This window comes from Ostrinia nubilalis, chromosome 3 (assembly GCF_963855985.1).
Source record: "Ostrinia nubilalis chromosome 3, ilOstNubi1.1, whole genome shotgun sequence".
In the NCBI taxonomy this organism is placed as follows: Eukaryota; Metazoa; Arthropoda; class Insecta; order Lepidoptera; family Crambidae; genus Ostrinia; species Ostrinia nubilalis.
In genome coordinates, this window is record NC_087090.1 from 5,313,687 (window position 1) to 5,336,688 (window position 23,002).

At 36.6% G+C, this 23,002-nt stretch overlaps 1 protein-coding gene and 1 long non-coding RNA gene across 2 annotated transcripts; one reads left to right on the plus strand and one right to left on the minus strand.

Annotated features, from left to right (window-relative positions):
- Positions 1-6,324: 6,324 nt before the first annotated feature.
- On the plus strand, positions 6,325-7,510 carry LOC135088250 (uncharacterized). The gene is made up of 3 exons (XR_010260981.1): positions 6,325-6,449; positions 6,858-6,988; positions 7,390-7,510. It is a non-coding gene; the product is annotated as an uncharacterized LOC135088250 (long non-coding RNA).
- Positions 7,502-10,887, minus strand: LOC135088249 (trypsin alpha-3-like). Its single transcript, XM_063983128.1, has 4 exons — positions 10,609-10,887; positions 10,074-10,303; positions 8,016-8,191; positions 7,502-7,655 (listed from the first exon to the last, which is right to left on the minus strand). Exons 1-4 carry the CDS (start codon positions 10,874-10,876, stop codon positions 7,502-7,504), a joined length of 828 nt encoding a protein of 275 aa, XP_063839198.1. The 5' UTR covers positions 10,877-10,887.
- Between the last annotated feature and the right edge of the window lie 12,115 nt (positions 10,888-23,002).

Sequence of the window (23,002 nt, forward strand, 5' to 3'; positions counted from 1 at the left end):
GTAAACAAAACTTTCGACTGTAGGTACTCTACATTGTATAGAGAGTATACTCATAATAAGTTTCAAAAACCAATTAATGATCATAAAACTTAAGTTGAAAATAAAAAAAAACACTTACCTACCAACTCTATGAAACCATCACACAACGGTTACGTTTCATCAAATTACAACGAAACATTTCATAAACAATACAAAATTGTCGAAGCGCGGAGTCGGTAGCTGTAGGTACGACGCGGACGCGGAGTGATTGCGAATTGTACTCACAAATACAAAACCCTTTATCGCTTTGATAGGGGGACTCTTTGTTTTATAGTCTCAAGTCTCGAGTTTATTACGCCGCGGTCCCGCTAACAAGCGAGCCTCTCGAATATATTTCCTTATTATGCACAAATAACCTGAAGGACAGCTCGCTATTAAAACCGCATTGAAAAGCAATGAATGTGTAAGTATTGGAATTCCATTTTCATATGAAAACCGCATTCACGGCATCAATGGATTTTAGCTTTTTAAATCCTCTTAGCGGTGTTTGATCGAATTATGAGTTTCAGTCGTGACTGAAACATTTTGTCAGTAATGACGGATCTGTTTTATTTTGGAGTAGATTTTTTAAATTTAAACTCACAAGTCAAAGTATCAATTTACGTAAATAATAAGCCGTTTGACTGCATACGAGTACGCATACATCGTACTCTCCTAGGTAATATTGATGTAGGTAAGTAGGTATATTAGTGTTAGAGCATTTTATCGACAAACTTTATCGTCAGTTTTGATCAGTACAAACCACAATTTAAATGCATAGGTAATGTTTAATAGAAAAATGCTAGTTCAGCTTGTGAATACATTTATTGGAATGAACTGACATAAACCACGGCAATTTTCTCTATAAGTTGTATCAATGCAGTTCTTAGTAAATGCAAGTTTCTAATAACCTTTTGGTAAAGAACAGAAAAGCGTAAAGCATTTTTTTCTGTTTAACTTACATCTTTTATTGCGAATTCGTATTAAATTTTGAGCCATCAAAACAGATCTGCTTTTAAAAGATACCACGGAAAGAGACCGATGTAAGAGCCCTCGGGCGAGTGTAAGCACTCCCAAACATCTTGTAAGGGTCGAGGGTTTGATGGGATACTTTTTACAGCTCTCAGTGTCTTGAAATTGTATTATAATATCCAAATGGAATTCATGACATGATCTACGGAAGGGGAAGTGTCGTTAAATATTTGCATTTTTTTTCATAATGGTGTAAATACGACCAATACCTATCTACGACCTACGATTTGTTTTTGTTAATCGTTTTTTGTACCTTTATGTAGTATGCAGTGCAATATGAGTTTTAAATTAACAAATGTTGCGATTAATATATCAAACAAACTCTGCTCTACTTTCCTCTCTTAAACGCCCTTAATTGCTACGAGCTAATGCAAAAAATATTTTGCCGCGGCGCGCTTCTTCATTCGGAATAATTATTCGTTAACGGAGACAAAATAAGCGGCATAAATGAATTTTTCTTTCAGCTTACACATCATCATAGTTGTGACACAAATAACATCCTTATACCAATACATGCCTAGAGAGGATGCTTACTCCTACACTCTTAGCAAACCCGCCTTGCACAAGCACATAGCGAAAATTGCGGTCCCGCACCACGCTCTGATAGTATTTTTGAAGAAAATGTGTTTTTCTTTCAGCTTACTCATCATCACAGTTCTGACTCAAACATCATCCTCGTTCCGATACATACCTAGAGAGGATGCTTATCGCGCTCTCAGCAAACCCGCCTTGCACAAGCACATAGCGAGAATACTTGACATCCCGCACCACGCTCTGATAGTCTTTTTGAAGATAATGTGTTTTTCTTTCAGCTTACTCATCATCACAGTTCTGACACAAATAACATCCTCTTTCCGATACATGCCTAGAGAGGATGCTTATCGCGCTCCCAGCAAACCCGCCTTGCACAAGCACATAGCGAGAATACAGGACATCCCGCACCACGCTCTGATAGTCTACGGTACCTATTTCTGCTCAGGGAGCCTGATCCGCAGCAGGATAGTTGTGACCACGGCCAGCTGCTTCAATAAGAGGTCTAGGCAAAACACCGTGGTCAAAGTTGGCGCCAGCACCGTGACGGGAATGGGGTAATTCTTATAGCATACATAAGTTGGTTTTCTTATTGCTTTGCTTTTTAGCTTAATTTTAATGCATCTTTTTCTACCGTTTGGGTTGCAAGTTTACAACAAATTAGTGGTGAAACAAAGTGTGAAACTTTATGTACACCATAGATGTATGACATTACTTTCCAAAACAAGGTATCCCATTTATTTCTGAAAAATCAGGTTGTTTCACGCCTGTAATACTTTACGAGTACATGTCCAAACTGAAAACTATAACAGAAAGTGTTGTGTAAAGTAAGTAATGACCTTTCTGAAATTGAACCCAGATTCTACTTCCCGATCGTTAAAATCCTACTCTCTAAATACGCTTCATGGCAAAAATATCTTCATTGATCATTTGCTCGCAGCTCTTTATGGTGATGGTACCAATTTTAATATTTTATCACACATTAACTGTTAACGTATATCATAATGCTGTTTTCAGCCAAGTGATCCCAGTGAAGGAGATAAAAATTCATGAATACTATAAGCACGACAGCGCAGCAAATAACGACATTGCACTTTTGGCATTGAAGATAAGTTACGAACGTATAATGCTACCTATAGATAGATCGTTTCATCCACGAAGATGCGCCCCACTATTCTTCCACTAATGTTTGAGTGTTATCGGTACACGCTAAATCATTCATGACTGCACACGCACACTACAATGATGACGCTCGGATTGCTCGGATCAAACTCCCCGCACCCCGTACTCCCCTCGACCAAAAATTGATGGGGCGCGTCTTCGTGGATGAAACGATCTATACTAACACTCTAGTCTACTACCAACTCTTTCAAATTACACTTTGGAAAAAAAACAGCGTTTTAGTTAGAGCTTTTTGTACAAATAAGATACAAAAACTGTATCGAGGAATAATTATAAGTTTTTTTCCTACGTGTTAATTACAATATAATAAGCTTATTAAAAGCAGAATTCTATTGTTACAAAGTTGACTAATTATCTTCAAAAGTTTATATCTCCTTTAGCTTTGAAAAGTTGAATTTGCTCACAGTATAATTTGTAAAGAAAAAAATTATTTGAAAAGAGAAATTGAGGAAGAAGTTAACTAATAAAATATCGCTTATTTACATACAAACGGAACTCGAAGAAAATAACATCACTCGAAGAAGATTCGTGTTTTTCATGAAAATTTATGAAAGCTTTATCTCTTGCTACTAACACCCGTATTCACAAACGATACTTGCATAAGTGAATCAGCAAATCGAACGCATAACGTTGAATGGAGCTCTGTGATTGGTTCGTGTGTGACCCTGTGCGTCCACGCGTACTGTGAGGCCTCATTGTACAAATAATGTTTGTGAATACGGGCGTATATCTCGTTACTAAGACGTCGCAATAATAAATCCTCAAAATTTATTTCAACATCGGAAGCCAACAAATTGTGTTGCTTCGCTCAGAGATTTGAAGCGAGATATCTCCATTCATTCTCTACTAATTGGAAACTCTCCAAATATGTATTCTTAAACAAGGAATAAATACCTATTAGTCCAGTCAATGAATGCCTTAACGACGGTGTAGAGAGAAATCCGTGGAACACAATTTCTGACCTCGGGACTTTATTTAGCCTAGTTAGGAGGTGAACATAGCAAAAGTCCCCGCCCTTAGCCCTTGAGCCGGCGGGGAGAGGGGGGTTTAAAGGTACCACTTTTCGGTTTTTCGCTTAATCCTCGGAAACTATGCGTCCTAGTGACATGACTACTATGAACCAAAAAAAGCTTATTCAATTTGCTACAGGTGAGACCGTCAAGTTTTTCTATATCTTGTATAGTTTTTGCGGCATCTGCTCTAGAAGGTCTGTAAAATTGGAAATTTTATTGTTGTCTTACATGTTCCTTTCAGGAGAAAATCGACTAAATCAACATTGAGCAAACACTATAGACATGCGGGAGCATGTTAAGCCTAGTTCCATGGAGGGGACTGCACCGTGCGTATATTTAGACGAACCAATTAGAGCCACTTTTGACTCCTCATCATTCAAAAACTACTGTGCATTAACACTTCAAATTTGGCTCATGTATTGAGACTTGCAAGATGTACATCAGCTTCAAATTTCATAAATATACCTCAAACGGTTATTTAGGTATTGACGTTCAAAAATCGATATTTAGAGCACTACTATCTATCTATCACATGTGAAATGTTAATGATGTTTTTGGTTCAAAGTAGTCATGTCACTAGGACGCATAGTTTCCGAGGATTAAGCGAAAAACCGAAAAGTAGCACCTTTAAACCCCCCTCTCCCCGTCGGCTCAAGGGCTAAGGGCGGGGACTTTTGCTATGTTCACCTCCTAACTAGTCTAAATAAAGTCCTGAAGTCAGAAATTGTGTTCTACAGTTTTCCATCTATAATGCTTTATTGACTGGACTATATGTATTTTGAACCGTTTGTGCTACATTATGTTTCTGCTAATGTTCTTCGCATTTAGTCATGTGCCATGTTCAAGCTCATTATTATCATTTCCTTATATTTTCCATATCGTTGGAAAACTATATTTTTTATAGAGTCAAAGCCGAACGAGTAGGTTCATGTGAGAGCGACAATAAATATTTCGCCCCATCAAACTTTTTCTGATCACTTCCTTAGATACAACAAGTAGGTATTACTGACTTAAATATTTATGGTATACTGTACCTGTACTAGGGTTTCTGCTCGAGCTTCGAGAAATTTGGCTTCATTCGAGACGAGAAAAAAATTACCGGAGCTCGAGAATTCTCGAGTTTCGAATTTGAAGCTTTTAATATTCTTGAAAGCCTATTTTCTTAGACAAAAGTAAGTTTTTAATTATTTAATAGGTTAACGTTGCTTTTAGACTGGTCTAGTCTTTCCTTTTTTACCCGACTGCGTGACGCAAAGGAGTGGTAATGTGTCTAACAGCCTATGTATGTATGTTTTTGAAGCACTATAGAGACCAAACTCCTGGGTCGACTTTTATAATTCGCACGTCAATCGATTTCTCTTAGCTCGGTGAGTGTCACTAAAACAATGACGTTAGTAAAAATTCAATATGGCGACTAGGACGCCGATTTTTGTCGCCTTAAAAAAATATCTCAAAACCTATTGAGTGGGGTATCAATAAAGGGTTTTTAAATAGCTTGCAAAATGTATGCTCTTTAACTAAAAGATTAAAACATATTATTGAAAAAAAACCCAACTGGGTAAAAATGAACTGAAAAGATAGAAATAAGACAAAGTGTTCACAAATGCAGTTGGAGGCATCAAACACTTATCATATCATCATCATCAACAGCCCTTTACAGTCCACTGCTGGACTATGAGCCTCCTCCGCGGGAAGAGTAGGGGTTGGTGACAAAAATGTATTCTATTCTGCCGTCACCACACAGCTTATCACCAACTACTTATCACCAGCAAAAAAAAAATAGTCATTGATGTCTCCGACTGCATTTGTGAGCACTTTGTCTTGTTCCTATCTTTTCAGTTCATTTTTATGTAGTTGGGTTTTAGTTTTTTGTATGTTAGATTTAAAAAAACCTGTGTTTTTATCAAATTTCAACCGATTTCAACAATTTTAATTAAAAGACTCGAGACCCGAGAAAACTCGAGACTTTGGCCTCGAGAATTCCCGAAACTCGAGAAAAAAAATAGGTCGAGAAATCAGAAACCCTAACCTGTACTCATATAATTTCAGGATGTTGCGGTGTTTGGTGACGACGTTAAGAAGATTAGCCTAATTGACCCGGAGGTAGCTCTACGTGTCGGTACCACAATTGAGGTGACTGGCTGGGGGCATTCCGTAAGAAATGAGAATAATAAAAGTTAAATAAATAATTTCTATCCAAAGGTAAACTTTCAGCTACTTATCAGTAGGTAATTAAAGACACTCTTGTCTTTCCGTTTAAACGCCATCTATTATTTTTAACTCTAACTTCACGGTCGCCTATTTACGAGTAGGTAGGCATTCACTCGCTTTGCTAAACAAAGTTTGTTGCTGAAGCTAGGAGATAATACTTCAGGAGTCTAATAGATGGCGCAATGGAACGGTTTTCCCAGTTTTCCTCGAATTTGTCTTTTTTTATTGGTCTTAAAATATCTTAATTACCTTTAAAAAGAGAAATTTGTTTTCTGCATCGTTTTCTAGCTTGCCTAGTGCAGTTTGCTTTTTTTAACATGCTCTATATTTTTTCAGAATTTACCACAAAGATTTCTGAATAACCTGGTGTGGTCTGAAATGGTGCTCATAGATACGAACGTATGTGTCAAGCACTACGGTGGATTGATCAGTGCATCAAACTTTTGTGCAAAATATCAAATAGTAAGTAGGTATTTCAGAATAAATTTGATAGCGCCATCTAACGTTATTTTCGTGTTTCTACGTCGTATGCTTTCAGTTACAGTCTACAGATGAAGATGATAGCAAAATGGGAGAACCCTGTATAACAAGCTCTACATTTTTAAAATATTATTTTGAGACACATTACTTACAAAATTATTTTCGTCCTCTCCAGATGTATCAAAAGTTTCTATAGAACGAAAAAGTAAAAATATGTCCAATAAAAACAGTTATCAGAAGCAGCTGCTTTACAACTTAATGAACTCGTAAAAACGTACAGTCAGCGCTTATTTTACATGATATTAAACATAGGAGATGAAAAAGAATCGATTGAAAATACGCAGCTAGAATTTGCAAAATCTAAAATAGAATTTAATCCAAATGTTTTAGGATCGAAGATTGAGCGACAACGGCGGGCCTGCTGTTTACAGGGATGTATTGATTGGGATGTTGTCATTTGGAGGCACTAAGATAGAAGAACCACACATTGCTGTGTTCACAAACGCTTCTTATTTCAACAGGTAAACAAAGGTAAAGGGTCGTTACCCTTTGCTGTCGAATAATAATTGGTTTAGTTATTCGCTCACATCCCTGAAATTCTGTTAACCCATTAAGGCTTACAGTCGTGTAAATAATATAGAAAAGGATCTGAAAATAATTATTGTTCTTAAGATGATACTCTGCAATTAATACTACAAAAATGTGTATCGTACCTAGTACAATATATTATGTAAACTTACTAATCCAATTATATATACTAATATTATCAAAGAATATGATAAAGTTAGTCACTTAGTATGCAAACAAGTGCTCTGAATAAAAGAATCTTGATTGCTGCTCCGAAGAAATCAATCTCAAGTCTCATATAATTTTATTAAAGTTTTGATTAGTTCATAACTCCTAAAAACTTTTCAATTCGCAGATGGATTATGCTGAATAGCCGACGTTTGGTGGAAAAATACTTCGTTTACCGAGATTCCGGAGGTTCGAAGATAAACCACTGAAACGGTAATGAAAAGAAATACACAAAATCTCTATGGTTTTTTTGTCGTTCTATTACAATACCTAGTCATAAAATTGTCGATTTGATCACTGATCCATTTTCTGAAGTAAAATACGTTGGCGTAGACGCTCGGTTTGTCGATACGAGCGCAGCCGTCCCCATGAGAAGTGATTCCAACGACCATGCTAGAAAAAAAAACAGATCATCATCATTTTAGCCACCGGACGTCCACTGCAGAACATAAGCCTTCCCCAATGATTTCCACATCGCACGGTTGGTAGCGGCTTGCATCTAGCGCCTTCCAGCTACCTTCATGAGGTTGTATCGGTCCACCTTGTCCCACACTGCATTTTCCGGTACGTGGCCTGACTCCAGAACCTTGCTACCACATCGGCCGACAGTCCTGCCCATTGCCACTTCAGCTTGCTACCTAATACAAATTTTAAGCGAAAACAATCTTAGGATCTTTTATGTATGTATGATCGTAATTGGTAATTTTATTCGAATTAAAAAAGAAGCTCATCAAAAAATTTCAATTAACATACTTGTTCCATAGAATCCCTCCGCCAGAGTCTCCTTTGCAAGTGTCTCGGATACCTTTCCCATACAGGCAGAACATGTCAGGGGTGATTGTTACGTTATGCATCGTGCTGCAGGTTTTCGAGTCGACGAACTGAAGTTCGGTCATCATTAGGCCTTGATCCGATAATTGTCCTCCGTACTTGAAACATAAATTGCAAAGTTGTAATATATATTATTTATTTACTCTAAGGCTGAGTTGCACCATCTAACTTTGACCGTAACTATGACGATAACCGGTGTTTTTTGTATGGAGTTTGGCAGATTTTTGACGTTTATCAAAGTTAAAGTAAGATAGTGCATCCCAGCCTAAGTACCTATATTTATCTGTAGAGTCAGTTACAGTTCTTTTCGAAAATAAAATATGAAAGAGAATAATTATGTACCTACCTACTGTATGGTACCGTGAACAGATTTTCATATGTATGTTAATAAATTGTGTCTACTAGCCATTATTTATATTCTAAATACCTAAACCTTTAACGTGTTTTAAGACGTCCAATCTGTCTTCGTCAACATAAGGAACTAATTTTATTATTAACATATAAAAAGAAGACGCACATTAGAGCCTTGGCATTAGTGCCTGACCATAGCCAAGGATTTCTACAGATTTTATAACAATTCCTTTGTTAAATGAAGAGTTAAAAGTGCTGACACAATTAGTTGAGCAACAATGGATAACTATAATTCGTCAAAATACCTACTATTTAATTTCAACCTAAGCGATGTATATCGACAATACGAGTACTATGTCACAGTGCTATTTTTTCTTCCAATAGCTTCTTCCTACATGAATTATTCATGTTAAAGTTGGTGAATATTAAGTAAATAACTATGCCACAAATGTTGTTCTCGGTAAAAGTAATCAGCGAATACAGATAACCTTTGTTTAATAACCCACCCTTGACCGCAAAGACCTCTTTATCGTGGGCCTGCTGTATCATATGAGGGTCATGACGCCACTTTCGAGACGTACTGCAGTCTTCGGCAAATGAAAATAACTCAAATAAGTCACGAGGAAACTTTCTTACCTTTAGAACGAGGAATAACGTTAATTTGGATCAAAAAGGACGATTCCCACCTCTGCGATTCTGGTTCCTCTCCCGTGTAGCCAGGATCTACAGCTTAACCACCAATAAACACCTAACCAATGTAGGTCAAGTTTGTTTCAGGAAATTTTTATATGTATTATAGCAGGATAAGTTAAGCTGGCATGCCAATTCCATAAACTCTACCCGCAAATAATATATTATGAGTGTTTACCGTCGTAGCTTCGTCAAATTTCAGTCAATATCTGTTATCGTCAAAAGGAATACCCAACTCAATAGTGGTTATTAAAGTTTGTTGGAAATTATTCCATAATTGTGATATTATTAATCATTGATTTAATATCCTTATCTCAGAAATTGAAATCGAAACTATTTATTTATTGGTTGAATATAAAAATTACGTTATGGTACACATTAATAATTTTTTTTTGATCCGGCTCCAACTTTATAATACCTTGTACAATAGGATTTACATAAGATACACGTATGCAAAATATCAGCTCAATTGTACGCCGAGAAGTTACTCTCACGCCGAATTGAACTTGTACGATTTGATTAGTCAGAGACACTGGGGGAGGCTAAAGTAAATAAAAATGTATTGCGCAATCCTTGGCACGTCGTATTATAAAGGGTTTTAGTAGGATACAAAGTGGAATCATCTTTCCTAGGATCATGTCTTGACAGCTGATATCTATTCTTTTAAGTATAAAGCGGAAGAGACTGAGCAGTGAGCACGCTGGTCTCAGGAACTTACTGATGGTCTGATGTTAGAAATATTTTGGTGTTGGATAGCTTATTTATCGAGGAAGGCTATAGACTATTTCATACTATCGCGCTCGACCAATAGGAGCAGAGCATCAATCAAAAATGTTGCGGAGACGTTAAAAACCATCAAAAGATTTTCACCCGTACGAAGTCTCCGGCACAGCTAGTCTAAGTAGTAAAATTAAATGTAAATATTCCCATTTTACCCACCGAAGTCCAGCCCCATCCGGTAGCAACAAATTTCTCTTCTTTCACATTCATCCATCTTTTGTGATTCACTAGCACTCCCTTTTTAGCTTTTGAGCCAAACTTAATCCGTTTCTTCAAGAAAATCAGTGCTATATCGCAAGCAAACTTGGCAGATTTATTATAATTTTCATGAATCACGAACGAGCTCACATCATATTCTCTCGCAGTAAAATCATACAAATATCTTGATTCTGAAACAAATGTCCCAGTTTAATAAGCTAAAACACACGAACCCAAAAAAGGCTCTACATCGCTATGTTTTCATATAAAAGTTTATTCCTTCTAAGTAAAACACTCCATGGAAACACAATTACATGAGCTTGATGTATGGATGTCATGTTATTGATCAAATTATTATTCTGACCTACTTTTGAAGTTAAGTACAAGGTAAAAGTCCAAATAACAAGGCAAATACGTACATACTCGTAATTTGATGATTATTTAACGATGTTAACGTTGTCTAAACAATCAATTTATTTTTCTCTCATGTACTTACCTAATTCTATTACCATTTGATCTTTGTCCTTGTTATCATCAAAACAGTGGGCAGCAGTAAGGATGGTCCAGGTATTGATGATGGTGCCCGCGCACTGCGCTCCAACATTGAAGAAGAGGCATGCACTAGGGTATTGCTGCCGAGTCACCGGCTTCCCACCTACTATTTTACCCTCTGCTGTCACATTAGCATTTTCCTTTATATCTATTCCTTTTTCTTGAGAATAAACTGCTATTATCACGCACTGTAAACAAAGCCATATTCGCATAGTACCTTGCGGAATTGTTAACGGAATTAATCAAAAGCTAAAGCAACTTACTCTAGAGATTAATCTCTTAATTGGATTTTAATGTACCTTATTATGATTGCCGATTGTAAAGTCATTTAACTGCCAGTTGACAGAGTTTTATAGCTTCTAGGCAGTAACATCAAATAATTCCATGGCAACTCATAACGTTATTGGCATAAAGATGTTTTACCTTAAACGTAAATGTAGATGGGCAGCATTTTACAACCATAAATGACTCATTGTCTACGTAAGAAATAATATATTCTTTACAGCTTAGGTTTTTCAGATAATACCTTTTGTGGCAGGTTTATCTACTTAATACGAAGGTATATTAAATGAAAGAAACCATCCAAAATATTTTAATTCTTTTCATGAAACTTGCTATATCGTATGTATAACGTAGACACCGATTTTTGGATCCAGTCCCTAAAGTAGTATATATCCATGTAAATACTGGGCACATTGAGACAACCGACTCCATGCGACACTAAGCCAACCACGACGCTGAAATAACAAATTAGTTTTTAAGATATTTTGTGTACTTACTATGTATAATTATTACTGGGTGGTTAGATAATATGGTCTTCACATTTGTACCGCCGCCGAAATATTTCTAGAGTAACATAATAATTACTAGTGTAGAGTGCATGTCAAATTGAGTCTAAAATGTGTTTGAATTACTGAAATAACAACTGATATGAGAAAGATCACAAATTAAATTGTCTTGAAGATGTGTGATTTATGAGAATCCATTCACAAACTAGAAGCAAAATCACAAGACAGGTAAACGTCTAAGTTCTGGTGATTGATGGTGTAAATATGCAAAGTGAAATAATGTATTCTCTCTAGAGTTTTCTCCCTTCTCATCAGGATGTTACAAAAGAAATACTTTACTTATTCCACACGATCCCTCCTCCTGAGTCTCCCCGGCAAGTGTCTCGCTGCTGGTCTCCGTACAGGCAGAACATCCCATCCGTTAATTGAAGTGCATTCATATCTGAGCACTCCTTGTTTGGTACATAGCGCAATGTAGTTTTCTGGAGAGCACGCCGCCTCATCTACAAAAACATAACTAGGTATATTCATGAGCAATAATCACTCAATCACCACGTACACAATGACAGTGCTTGTACTAATTTAGAATTTTTTAATTCTATGGCATGAATGGGACTAAAAATAAAAATGAACAAATAAACACAAAACGAAAACGCCCAATGGATATTTTACTCGTTGCGTTGAGGTATGAAAGCTTCCGAAAATAGGTCTGAATAGCTGGATCAAAAATATTGAATAAACAAAGGGGAAATGTTTTCTCAGACTACGGCACATATTCCCAAGTGGCCTCCGTAAATGTGCTTTACCAAGCAGGATTTGGACGCGTAAAAAATTTGATGGATCATTTAGGATGTCGCATGTGTTGTGTAGGTAGTAATGAATCGTTTTATGGAGTCACAATCTCTGAATACGACTTTAACTCGTCTAAAAGTCCCTAATTTTCAGGGTATGCCATGCACGCGTAGCACCTACCAACCTACTACCTACACATCCCTTCTTTCACATTAGTCATCATTCAATCAAGCGTAATTTTAAGGCAACTATGAGTAATTTTTACAACTAGCCTACCTATGTATTTGGGAGGAATTAGACGACAATACTAGCTGTACTTTATAGGTTCGAGTCTTGCTGGGGGCATATCTGTTTAACTTTGTTCCAAGTGCCATAGTTCAAGCTAAGCTTAGTAATCGGCTTGATAGAAGACATTCATTAATCAACCCGCACCAACGCGCTTTTTATGGAATCTTTGTGGAAAAAGGGTAACTTTAAAGCTTTTTCATTCGAATATAGTCTATATTGTATAGGTACATCGTGACTCGTTCGGACCAGGTGGAAATGACTCATCATAGTCGGCGCCGCCGGGGGAGCCTAAGCCAACATCGGCTATGTCTTCCGCAGGGCGGGAACTGACGCGAAATAAACGCCTAGTAAAGTAAACACATAACGCTATATAACACTATATTCGACCTTACATAGTATATGCCACCGTGCAAGAGTCGGAAGCTAACAAGCATTTGGAAACAATCCAATTAATCTAGAGCTAGGTCATAAGATTTACGAGCTTTTTAAAAAATAAGATTTTTTTTTCTTTATCTACTGCAAGCTTAAACTGAGCAATACAGATAAAGTTTTAACTTTAGCTATGCTTTAGGTACAAGAAGCAGTTAAATTTATGTTTTTATCAATTGAGTGCAATTATTATAAAATAAAAACGATTACATTACATGTATACCACCATTTACCTATATCCTATTTTCAGTGTAATTCATTTCTGATTAGTGATTAGAACGCTAAAACACAATGACTGAAAACTTTTTTCAGTGAATATCCATTAAACCTACCTCAACAATTCCCCAGCCAGTAGCAATAAACTTGGCCTTGGTTTCGTTCATCCACGCTATGCTATTCGTGAGTACCGCCATCTGCACGGTTTCAGTGAGGTTGAAGACGTCATGGATGATAATCATTGCCATATCGTTGGCGTACTTGATGGGGTCGTCGTATTTTTCGTGGATCACAAAGTCCCATACTGGGTGGCGTCTCGATGTGCGAGCATGGCGGATGTAGAGCGAGTCTGAAAGAAGCGTTTTGCTGAACGTGAGTATCGAATATCCGTGATGGAAGAGCGGAGATATTGAATATATTTAGATTACTATATACGGGCTGAAAGACGTAGTGTGGGCAGACCCCTATTCGGTGGACCGACGATTTGGTGAGGGTCGCGGGAAGTGCCTGCATGCGGGCGGCGCAGGACCGATCGTTGTGGAAATCCTTGGGGGAGCTTTGACCTTTGTCCAGCAGTGGACGTCATTTGGCTCAAACAAACTAACGAGGTTACATAAAACTCTTTAATTTTTTGTTACGAAAATATGAGTAACTAATTTATTACTTACGCTATTTTAGAAAACGGATTATGAAAATAAAGTGCTTAGAAGAGGGTGTAAATTTATATAAAGAAGAAAGGTTTACCCACTGCGACATTACACTTTCACGACATAAACCACAAAGGTTCTATTGCAAATATATTCGCCCATTAGGTATTTAAGCTATTTCGCTTGATACCCAAACACTCAAAGTCTACAAAACCTAAACTGACAGTAAAATATGCTGACCCTATCCATCCCTCCGTCAATCCGGAAGATGGATGCGGGTATGGAATAATAACCTGCGACATAATGGCTACGAGAAATGGGGCCCTAATGTTGTTTTTAATTAAGGTTGACCTGCGGGTCAGATCTAATTACTAATTTCTTTATACTGCCGAAATTGATATGTTATTATGCCTTTAAAATAAAGGGATAACCTTGGGAGTTTGAAACGCTGAACTTGTAAATGTGGGATCTCTTGAAAAACTATAAGTGATAGATACGAGTACTTATGATTATTCATTTTATGGACATTATCACAATTTTTTTCCTTCATGCGCTTTTTATAAATATTTGACGAACTTACTTGAAATCACGGTCATCTCAGCTACATTTTTGTTATGGTCAAAACAATGCGCTGCGGTCAAAACAGTTTTCCTGGTCAAAATGGATCCCCCGCACATTCCCCCGTAGTTAAAGAACTGCACGTTAAAAGGATATTCGTGTAAAGTTGTGCTTTCCCCACCTAAGACTCTATCTTCGAACTCCTGAAACAACACCGACATAGTGTAATTTTTCTCTCCTAAATCTTTTAGATGGCATAGCAAAAGATCAAACTCCGTAGAAAATACTAAAAGAGCCATTATAATAGACGGTCGATACATTGTGCAGTAATTGAACGTAAAATAATACAAATTAATAATTTACGGCTTTCGCATTCATAAAGCCATAATTTGAAACGATTAAACAGTCGCTGTTTTGCGCCTTAAATATTTCTCTTTCTGAGCCAAATGACTGAATTTTATTGATGATCCATGCAGGGAAAGCTGAAAATATTTTCATACGAAAATGTTGAGTCTAGATAAGTTACCTTTATGTAATGTACGCTATAACTAAAACAAACCTAACCACTGCGAAAGTTCTTTCACATCTCCTTTCGCTTGTTTACGATTATTTGACTAAAATTTTTCCTACAGAAAAAAAAGATTTTGTCGATGCTCATCCCGTCCCATCTCTCTGACGAGATTAAATCCCCATTCAGATCGTCAACAGAACAAGTTGATACCCCAAATCTGAAACATCAAACAAAGACCATAACCACGAACCGTTTACAGCTGACTCGTGACTTGTATTTCAGTGGCAACTGTTTCGAATTAAAGTACTTGTGAAAGTGATATTAGCTGTCTCTTTTACAGCATGTGCATATTTTTGTGAAGAAAAGAGATAGCGCATATCAATGCTGCAGGAAGGTGTAGAATTGCCTGAAGCCGCCCGCCTTTGCGCACTCAGTCGCTCTCTGCCGGCCGCTGAAAGCGCCGCGCGGCCTGTCCCCGCACTAAACATAACCTAACATCGCTTATAAACATCCCACAATTGAAAACCTACACTTAAATCACGCTAATTTCCCACAGAATCAAACAAACTACCCCCCAAATGTAGTGAAGTGATGTTTAGAACAAGTTACGCTATTATTTTGATCAGCTGAGAACTTGGCAAATCAACGAAAGTTGGAAATCAAGAGGGAAGTGTCTATCGATTCAGTGGTTGACTTGATTTTGAAGGAATTTAACAAATGTTTGGGTAGGAAATTGTTCACAGGCTTCGGGAAAGGTTGGTAAAATGAATAAATACTTTTGAGTTTTTATTACACTAAGATTTATTTTCAACACTTATTCGTATCAAAGTTTTAGCGTGTTGTTATAAACTTTTGTTTATATTTAAAACATGCTTTATTTAGCGCTCTGCGCTATTGTAAATATGTTCTTATTTTTAGAGCAACTAAATTTAGACTATCCTTGGCCTAATGGAAGACATTCGACATAAAGCCGAATCGTAAGCAAGTAGTTAGGTGCCTTGAATCTTCCTTTAGTATAACGAGTAAAACTTTATTTTGTTTACCCGTAATGCTTTAATAGCTCTATAAATTTTCAGTTTTTAGTATTATTAGAATCTTGAATGTCATTTGAATATTTTGGGACGGTAAATAATGACAATATTCGTGGACGCGCAAAATACACATTCAATGCCGTTGCCAAAACGTGGGTCTTTTGCGTTTTTGTTTCATCGCAAAAGCATACATTTTCACGCCATATTACATTGTATTTAACACTATAAGTAACTGACTAGCATAAAAGTACGCATGTTATCATTTGTAACGTCGCTTTATTTTACGTTCCTTGTGGTTGTTAAAAGATTTGTCATGGAAAAATAATAACTCGCTAGATGGATTTACAACTAACCAAGGAAGCCATTGGCTCTACATACTGACACACGTGCAGTTGCATTACCCCACGTGCTGCGTCTTTGTTTTAGTCTCAGTGTTGCTATATTAGCAACAGATATTATTTTAGGGTGACGCGACTAAACATGGTGAATAATAAGTTTGTGTTGCATTTGCATTAAGGCCGTTGCCTCTGCTGTCTACTTTGCAGACACGTGCGCTGCAATAAAGGTTAACCTCCACTGTACATTTATTATTTAATGCCCCATAAATTCGTATATACCTAAGGCGAACTTAATACTATGATGTATTTTCTGCTAGTTATTAATCTTTGGGCTAAGCTGAAATAATATTGTTTGATGGTGCTTTAAAGTTCAAACAAACAAAGAAAAATAAGTAAGTACACATAACTACAATAGGACGAATTTATTTAAAAAAGAATGTCACGAACATGAGCTTATTGTTTATGTTATGTTTACACTGTACGTACTACGTATGTTATTAGTTTCGCGTAAAATAAACCGAGTAGGTATAATACGAGTTAAATAAACATATAGGTAGTGGTAGCAGTGGAAAGCAGTCCTTAACAAAACAGCACGTGCCGCTTCTTTGTCTCCTTTGTCTTACGTTAGCCACGCTTGTAATTACTGTTTACATGCACACTTATGAAACATTCAACAAGAAAGGACTCGTTAAGCTTACACCTTCAAGAGTGTGCGCTCGTTAGCTGATGCGTACAATTTGTCTACAGTAATTGACGAGATCTCCTATATGGATAAACCTTTAAATTTTACAGGCTATCTATTCCTAAGCTACATACTCGTACAATATGCTTTATTCCGATATTCAATTGTTTTAATTATTCATTTAATAAAGCATTGAATGATTCTAATGAAGTTGCGTTATGCATGACACAGAAACTTTTAATTTTTTCTCCGTCTAATATGAACACCGGAAAATGGTGGGTGGTCTGCACCACGAAATAATTTTAATTTATCATCTTCATCTGTCTCTCTCACCCAAGCCAGACTACTAATCATGGAGAAGAGACAAAAACAGCGGAATATAATCCATCCATCCCAGACAGAGTTAGGGGCGCTCGCTAGTCTGCCACGATTTGGAATTCAAAATGAGTCGCTCGTATTTCCCATTACCTAAAGCACACATAGAAGCAAACACGGTGAATATATAATATATTATTTATTATGTACTGCTTCAATATTAACTCTAATCACAGTGCGTAGGGTAAGCGAACTGAATTACTCACGATACAATATTGGCATTCGCATATGGTTTGCGCTATTTTTAGAATGTTATCGCATTTGAATCTCATAAAGTCAGAGTTGCTTTTCCGATATTATTTTCTTTTATTGATTTTAACAGTTCTATATAAGTAGATTACTGTTGATCTAGTACCCATAGTACAAGCTTTGCTTAGTTTGGGACTAGAAGCGTAGTGTGAAATATCCAAGGATATTATTTATTTGTTCAGAGTTCAAAATACAAGTAAATTATTTTTTCTGTAAACGCGTAGGTATACACAGAGTAATTAACTCTGTTAGACTAAGAGCTAGTGAACGCCAGACCTACGTTATTTTATAAAGGCTGAAAGTTTGTCAGCGCATGCTCCCAACATAGCTAAGAACCATGGCCAAACATGAAGTTTGGGTCATGGTGGCTTTGGTAGACAGACGGTACTAAAGGTGTGTAAAATACCAACTTAATTACGTCAAAGTATAAAGGCTAATTTTTTGATATTTCCTTCAAAATGTTATTAGAAATGACGTCAGTAATTGACAGACACCTACCATGGTGGCAGCCCTTAGCCAGACACCTTAAAGTTAATGAAAATGTAGTCCTACTTACGTCATACTATAAAAGCTGATATTTACATAAAATATTTGAACTATCATTTGATGAAGTTTCCTCATCAGCCAGACACTTCTGATGGTTCCTTCGCCTTGCCAGACAGCTTTTAGGGTGGCTGAAAGTGCGAACGCGAGGCACTATAAATATTGTTTTTTGTACTTTTTCTTAAGTTACTCAAGTATTTGAGTCTGTAAATCATCATCTCATGTTGATGAGCTGATGATGGAAGGTAAGTACAACTCCTTAAGGCTTAGGTAATCCCTAATTTTAAAGTGATTACCTCTGAAAGTTGCCTAGAGTAAAGTTCTTAGCAACATTATCATTACCTATGTTAATGCTAATGTTGCTAAGAACTTTACTCTAGGCGTTTAGCAACTATTTTGAAGATACAATTTGTGGCACCACATTTTCCGCGTACATAAATTCTAGTGAGGATTTGGGGGTCCTAATTCAATATAGAATTGTTATAGTATTATTTGATATTATAAATTTGATTATACTATGCATAGTAATAGATATATCGTGATGGTTTCGCTGGAAGGATACTCTGCAGCGCAACCACTTTCAATAACAAAATACGGCGAAACATGTGACATATTTTTTTTAAAAATAGGACTAGAATTTTATAGACATTTCAAAGATTTATTTTAGAAACTTACACTAGACTAGTTAAATCAAAAGTAGTTCCGCCGGGGAGCATGACGTGAATTATCTTACAACTCCTAAGCGTTAAGGAGTTGTACCTTCCATCAACATGGGATGATGACTAGCTGATGCAAACACCCAAATAACTTTAGAAACTATACTTATATATACTGGTTAAAGAATTGTCCTCCAACTCCTAAGCCTTAAGGAGTTGTACTTACCTTCCATCATCAGCTCATCAACATGAGATGATGATTTACAGACTCAAATACTTGAGTAACTTAAGAAAAAGTACAAAAAACAATATTTATAGTGCCTCGCGTTCGCACTTTCAGCCACCCTAAAAGCTGTCTGGCAAGGCGAAGGAACCATCAGAAGTGTCTGGCTGATGAGGAAACTTCATCAAATGATAGTTCAAATATTTTATGTAAATATCAGCTTTTATAGTATGACGTAAGTAGGACTACATTTTCATTAACTTTAAGGTGTCTGGCTAAGGGCTGCCACCATGGTAGGTGTCTGTCAATTACTGACGTCATTTCTAATAACATTTTGAAGGAAATATCAAAAAATTAGCCTTTATACTTTGACGTAATTAAGTTGGTATTTTACACACCTTTAGTACCGTCTGTCTACCAAAGCCACCATGACCCAAACTTCATGTTTGGCCATGGTTCTTAGCTATGTTGGGAGCATGCGCTGACAAACTTTCAGCCTTTATAAAATAACGTAGGTCTGGCGTTCACTAGCTCTTAGTCTATGTGGATTCAGAAGCAATTCCATAAAACGCTTACTTACGAAACACAGAAAAGAATCTGTTAATGCACAGCTAAAAGCTCCGTCTAAAAGCCACCTCAAACGTCGGATAATCATTATCTCTTATTTTCCACAGCTTGATAACTGTCTAAGTGTCTAATTAACGTCAGCAAAGCAGCATGCGGCAGTACAATTAAAAGTACGCTACACAGAGCAGGAATGCTTGTACAGACAGTACGTCAAATTAAGCATTGAGTGACACTTATGTAGTTGAAATAGATGCTATTCTGCAATAACAATGTGTGGACAGATGTGTTGTCGACTGTACCTAACTCTTAAAAGAGTTTCAGCTGCATTTCAAACCCTGGACTATTGAAAATGGAAAATGCATTTGTTTACACGTCGCTGTAAATATGTATCATACCTAAATATGAACATAATGTTACTTTTTATTATTTAACGTATTTAAAGTATTTTACTTTATACTCAAACATGCTCTTTTACCCAATAATTGTCTACTAATTCTATGAAAAATATTTGCCAAAACAATTTAAGTTCTCAACTGCAATAGTAAAGTTGAAAATTCCTTGCAAATAAAACTCTGTAGTCTCTGAGGGCTTAATACGCGCGCCCAATTACAGTAGATAGCTCGTAAGCTTCACTTCACGTTTACATTTCGCGTCGTGTCGTGTCGCGAAACCGACAATCCCAGCGAAAACAGCGCGACCCTCATTAAGGCACAACACGATCAACAAAGGTGTCTTCAACCTTAACCTATGGAATAAAGGTCGAATATTAAACGGGCCAGTGAACGTCGTTAGCCCAGGACTGTATGTGAAAATCCTGCTGGATATAATGTATTAGGTTAAAAGGAAATGTATTAATATGTGGCCTGTAACATAAATTGCTTTTATGAGCATTATTACCGCTTAGTATTATGCCTAAGTAAAAACAATTAAAAGCACCTAAAGTAGAGCAAAGACAAATGACACAAACAACTTTTTTAACTGCATTTTTTTAAAAATGCTCATAAGTCCCAAATTGCTCAAAACTTGTGATGTTATGACTTACCTACCTACTATTTCTCAAATTTTTTACTTGTAAGTCTTACCTACACAAGCGCAAAGTTTGCGTTTCGATCGCGCAATTTGCTCTTTCTAACCGACTTCTATTGCTTACTTTTATAATTGCCTACTTAGTTGGTTTCCTCTATTTACACCTTATTGTATTTCTCAATGTTTATTGTTTAACTTTTTTGCAATAGAACTCTTCTTTCTTTTGAGGAAATAGAATAAGTTTCGTTCGATACATACTAACTTTATCCAATATAGTAAAGGTTTTCCCTGTTGTTACCTTGTCATAGAGCATCTCACGTATACCAGATTATCCTTAGTAGTCACGAAAAGGTTTTTGATAAAAAAAATGCTATATTGTGAGAACGTGGCCTTTGATCTTGCACAACGAGAAAATCGAATTTGACACTTGAGTTTTTTTCAAAAGAATTAATTTCAATATGTTGATGGATTGCCAATTTTTTAGCATCCCAATATCGACGATTGGTACCTAACGGCTCAATTTCAAAGATTGCTAGCACAATCGATAGCACCTAGAACTGTGTGCTTACCGTGAGTTTACGTTAGGTGTGCTCGCTAGCGACTGCGTAAAAAAATGACATTTAATTGTATGACATATTGTGCAGCGCCCCTAGCGGCTACTTTCAAGAAACAAAATCTTCATAGAGATTTCGCTAGCGAGCACACCTAACGTAAACTCATGGTAGGTACACTGTACATTTTTGTTTCGATATAGGGAGCTTTTTTAATATTTAGTTTTACAGTCTGGGTTTTAGCCCTTATGAGCCTTCGTACAGTAAAACAGCACCTGTTACAACTGTGTTACCATTCCGCAGTGCTTAGCTTATTGAGGTTTATATGCAGGTATGTTAAGTAGCTTTCGTTATGACTACCCACATCTGTAAACAGCTTGTACTAAACACAAATGGTACGTAATATTACGCTATTTATATTCACGAGCATAACACTTTTTATTTGTGAATTTATTTATTTTTTGCTAATGGTATTATGAATATAATCGTACATAGATTATCATCTGCCTTTTTAGGGATTACGACTACAAAACCATACTCCGAGATTCACGTTTAAATACAAGAATACAACACATTCTGCTCGGATCAATATATGACTTATTCAGGCGACTAATAACAGTTATGACTAGGAAGAGATTCATAACCAGTAATTGAGTTATTTGTTCGGCCCTTCAGATCGCGGACTGAACGAAATGTTCAGTCGACCCAACTAACACAAACAATGTATTGGTTCGCGAAACCCTTCGAAGATGTGTAAACAATATATAAATCAATGCTTCTTTTTAGGTCATTTATTAGGTCCCTTATCAATGATCAGGTGGAATAAGTAAGGTAGACTTCCTTCCTTAACAATGTTAACTTAGACTTAATTATTCTGAATTGCCTGTGCTTCCGAAATGTTATCAGCAAATCATCAGTGTGTTTAATTATAATGCTAAAACAGCGTTTCCCGCTATAAAGAGGGTCGTTCCTACCGTGATAAGACTTCGAGTACCTTCGAAAAACTCGAAGTCATTGCCAAAGCACTTAGGCTGGGTTGCACCATCTTACTTTAACTTTGACAAACGCCAAAAATCTGTCAAATTCCATACATAAAACACCGGTTATCGTTATAGTTACGGTCAAAGTTAGGTGTTGCAACTCAGCTTCAATCAGCACTGATTAGTTCAAGGTCAAAAAGCTGAGCTAACGAACTTCAAACTGCCAATGTTCATCAGAAATAATGTAGGAATTATAATGGGGAAATATTTTTATCGGTCCAGTACCTACTCGTAGTTTCGGAGCCTATTAAATACAATCAAATCTTTCCTCTTTATAATATTAGTGTAGAAGCCACAGAATAAATACTGTACAACAGGAATACCGTAGGTGCCGTTCAAGCGAGTTCCTTAATATGAATAGGTATTCGCCTACCTAACGTCATTTTATTTACTAATCAACTATGATAATTTTTCCCATGCTAAATTCAATAAAATCTACCTTACCTTACAATGATAAAGTTACATCAGTGATTGTAATAGCACCAACCCTTAAAGGGATGCAAATTAAGTGCGAAAACATTGTTGCTAACAAAGTAAGACGTCGAGGGTTGTGAACGAACCGCTAGCGAAGGCGCCGGCGACCGATCATACGCCTATAATGGCATTAATTCTGCCTCTGTTCTTGCAGTAGGGTTGAACAGTAAACTTATTTTGTTATTAATATTATTATTTTCAGTATGCAGCGTTAAAGAAAATAGATAGGTTTTGAAACTTATAAAACGCTGCTCACTTGTGTGGTGTTGTAGGCTAGTTACTTTAGCAGGATCTCGATCAAACTTTCATAATAAGTAATTAATTTGATTGACATGGTCCTTCGCATGTTCCTAC

Coding starts and splice junctions, on each gene's coding strand:
- LOC135088249 (XM_063983128.1), bottom strand. CDS start 10,876: ATGCGAATATGGCTTTGTTTACAGTGCGTGATAATAGCAGTTTATTCT. Junction 8,192..10,073: donor CCGGATGGGGCTGGACTTCG/GTGGGTAAAATG, acceptor TTATGTTTCAAG/TACGGAGGACAATTATCGGA. Junction 7,656..8,015: donor GGAGGGATTCTATGGAACAA/GTATGTTAATTG, acceptor TTTTTTTTCTAG/CATGGTCGTTGGAATCACTT.